The sequence below is a fragment of the Cynara cardunculus genome, assembly GCF_001531365.2.
Source record: "Cynara cardunculus var. scolymus isolate 2C chromosome LG 8, CcrdV1, whole genome shotgun sequence".
In the NCBI taxonomy this organism is placed as follows: domain Eukaryota; kingdom Viridiplantae; phylum Streptophyta; class Magnoliopsida; order Asterales; family Asteraceae; genus Cynara; species Cynara cardunculus.
Window position 1 is genome coordinate 5068189 of NC_037535.1, and position 2195 is coordinate 5070383.

Below are 2195 nucleotides of genomic sequence, written 5' to 3' on the forward strand. Positions count from 1 at the left end.
AGATTTTCAAAAAACTCTTAAGTACAACTCTTCAAACATGTGATACAAGCTTTTTATGCATTGAGTGTATTAGCAGACCTTGCTTTTTCTCTTCTCCTCTTTCTTCTTCCCTTTCCAGCTTTCCTTTCCTCTTTCCATCAAAGTCTTCACTTTCTTCAACTTTTACTTTCCCATTTCAAATTCAAAATTCAAAATTCAAAATTCAAAATTCAAAATTCAAAATTCAAAATTCAAAATTCAAAATTCAAAATTCAAAATCAAAGCTTCAAAAGCATGGTCATCTCCTCCACGTCTCTCCAGTCTCCATCTTGCTCTCCTCCACCACAATTCCCATCTTCCCTCGCTTCACATTCTTAGCTTTGTGATTTCAAGATGGATTCCGACTGCAAGAGTCCACAGCACCGTCCAGAGATGATTGAATATTGGGGAATATATTTGATGGTATCCAGGTTCGCAAGCTCCTGTTTGCTGTATTTTTGTTTCAACCATATTTGTGCTATATTTGCTTTTCCTTCTTCAAGAGTTACCAACTGCAGTTTCTTTTATTTCTCAACCCATGATTCAGAGGCCTCTTAAGACTATTGCAAAAAGATCAGGTGATGTCTACATTCCTCGTGGTGTATCTGTCAGCTCTTGACAAGGATATACTCTGGGAATTCCAGCCTAAATAACTAGGTGATTATACATTATCCTCTTTTCAGTGGGTTTGTAGCCTGGTGGTGCCAGTTTTTCTAAATATCTTAAGGATGGGTCGTGAAATCTCTATACACCCCTGAACTCTAGAAAATTGTGGATCCTTATGTTCCGAAGTCTGAAGTTKTTTCTGTTATGGAAATTTTGTTAATTTCAATCTGTTTTCTGATGTCAGGCGAGGGAGATCTTGTAACAGGTGGAGATCTGTATGCTKTAAGTCATAACATCCCTATTATTTACAAACTTAAAAAAGTTTTCGCCTGTTCATCTGTATCCAAAATCTTTATTTCCCCTAAATTGTTAACTTCTCTTCTCACTTCTCTACAGACTGTGTTTGAGAACAGTTTAGTGGAACATCACATTGCTCTACCTCCTGATGCCATGAGAAAGATAACATATGTTGCACCACCTGGTCAATACTCATTGAAGGTTTTTTTGTTAAACTTCTTTTACCATCTTGAACATTGTAACGCCCCCAGAACCCCGTAGCAATGATATTGTCCGCTTTGACTAACCTGCCTGCTTAACCGCAAAGCAGTAGCCGCACGGTTTTGTTTCTGGCAGCCGCACAACGCAAGCCCCAAAACCGGTCATGCTAGGATGAGGTATCCACACCCTTATAAGGAGTGTTTAGTTCTCCTCACCAACCGATGTGGGACGGGATGATACAAACATGCCTTTTATAAATCCACAATTTCATCTCTTCTGTCGACATTTACCCCCAACACCACACCCACCGACGATTCCGACGCCACTACCAAGAAGAAATACTTCACATCTACAAGATTTAGGGGCCTGGGATGTACTGCGCCGGCCCAAGTGTCGGTGCCGGCGATGATAAGGACGTCGGCGAATTGGGAGGGGAAGAAAGTGAGGAAGAAGAAATTGAAACTGAAAAAGAACAAGAATTGTTGTGCTTCTTCTTCTGGGAATGAAGTTGGTGGGGATGGGATTGGGTTGGTAATTTCGACTAGCAATACACCATCTCCGACGCCGGTGCCGGTGCCGGTGCCGGCGATGGCGAGTTCGTCGTCTTGTTTGGTTGTTCCTGATGTTTGGTGTGGTCCTGGAATTGGGTTCTCTACAGATGCTGCTTCTGTGGATTGTGTGGTCTCAAGGAGGCCAGTTTCTGGTAGAGGGAAAGTTGATGGTGAAAAGATAAATCTAAGAGAGGTATGTTTAACTTTTACTTTTTTTACTTCAAATATAATTTATACAGTTACATTTTTACTGTTTAAATTTACTGTTTTGATGTAATCCTTCCATATCTGAATTCAAACAACTGTACTTTTCATTGCCTTAAAGCCTTAAAATTCACATCAATTTGCAGCTTGATTTCAGATGGTGTTAATGGGAAGGATTATAGATGATCTTTCATGTTTTCCATTGTTCAAATTTTGGTGAGGTTTATTGGGTTTGAATTGAAATTAAAGATTTTCTTGAAACATTATTTGATTTTGATGGCAGAGAGGTTCATGTGGTCCAAGGAGAATGGTGCATCC

General features: G+C 39.9%; 1 protein-coding gene across 1 annotated transcript in view; it reads left to right on the forward strand.

Moving 5' to 3' along the window:
- Window positions 1–2044, forward strand: part of LOC112516850 — a 7125-nt gene extending 5081 nt beyond the window's left edge. The window contains exons 2-4 of the mRNA XM_025124084.1: window positions 1021–1122; window positions 1411–1866; window positions 2024–2044. Of these exons, the coding sequence (XP_024979852.1) occupies window positions 1021–1122; window positions 1411–1866; window positions 2024–2044 (579 nt within the window). The remainder of the gene's footprint in view (window positions 1–1020; window positions 1123–1410; window positions 1867–2023) is intronic.
- The last annotated feature ends 151 nt before the right edge of the window (window positions 2045–2195 follow it).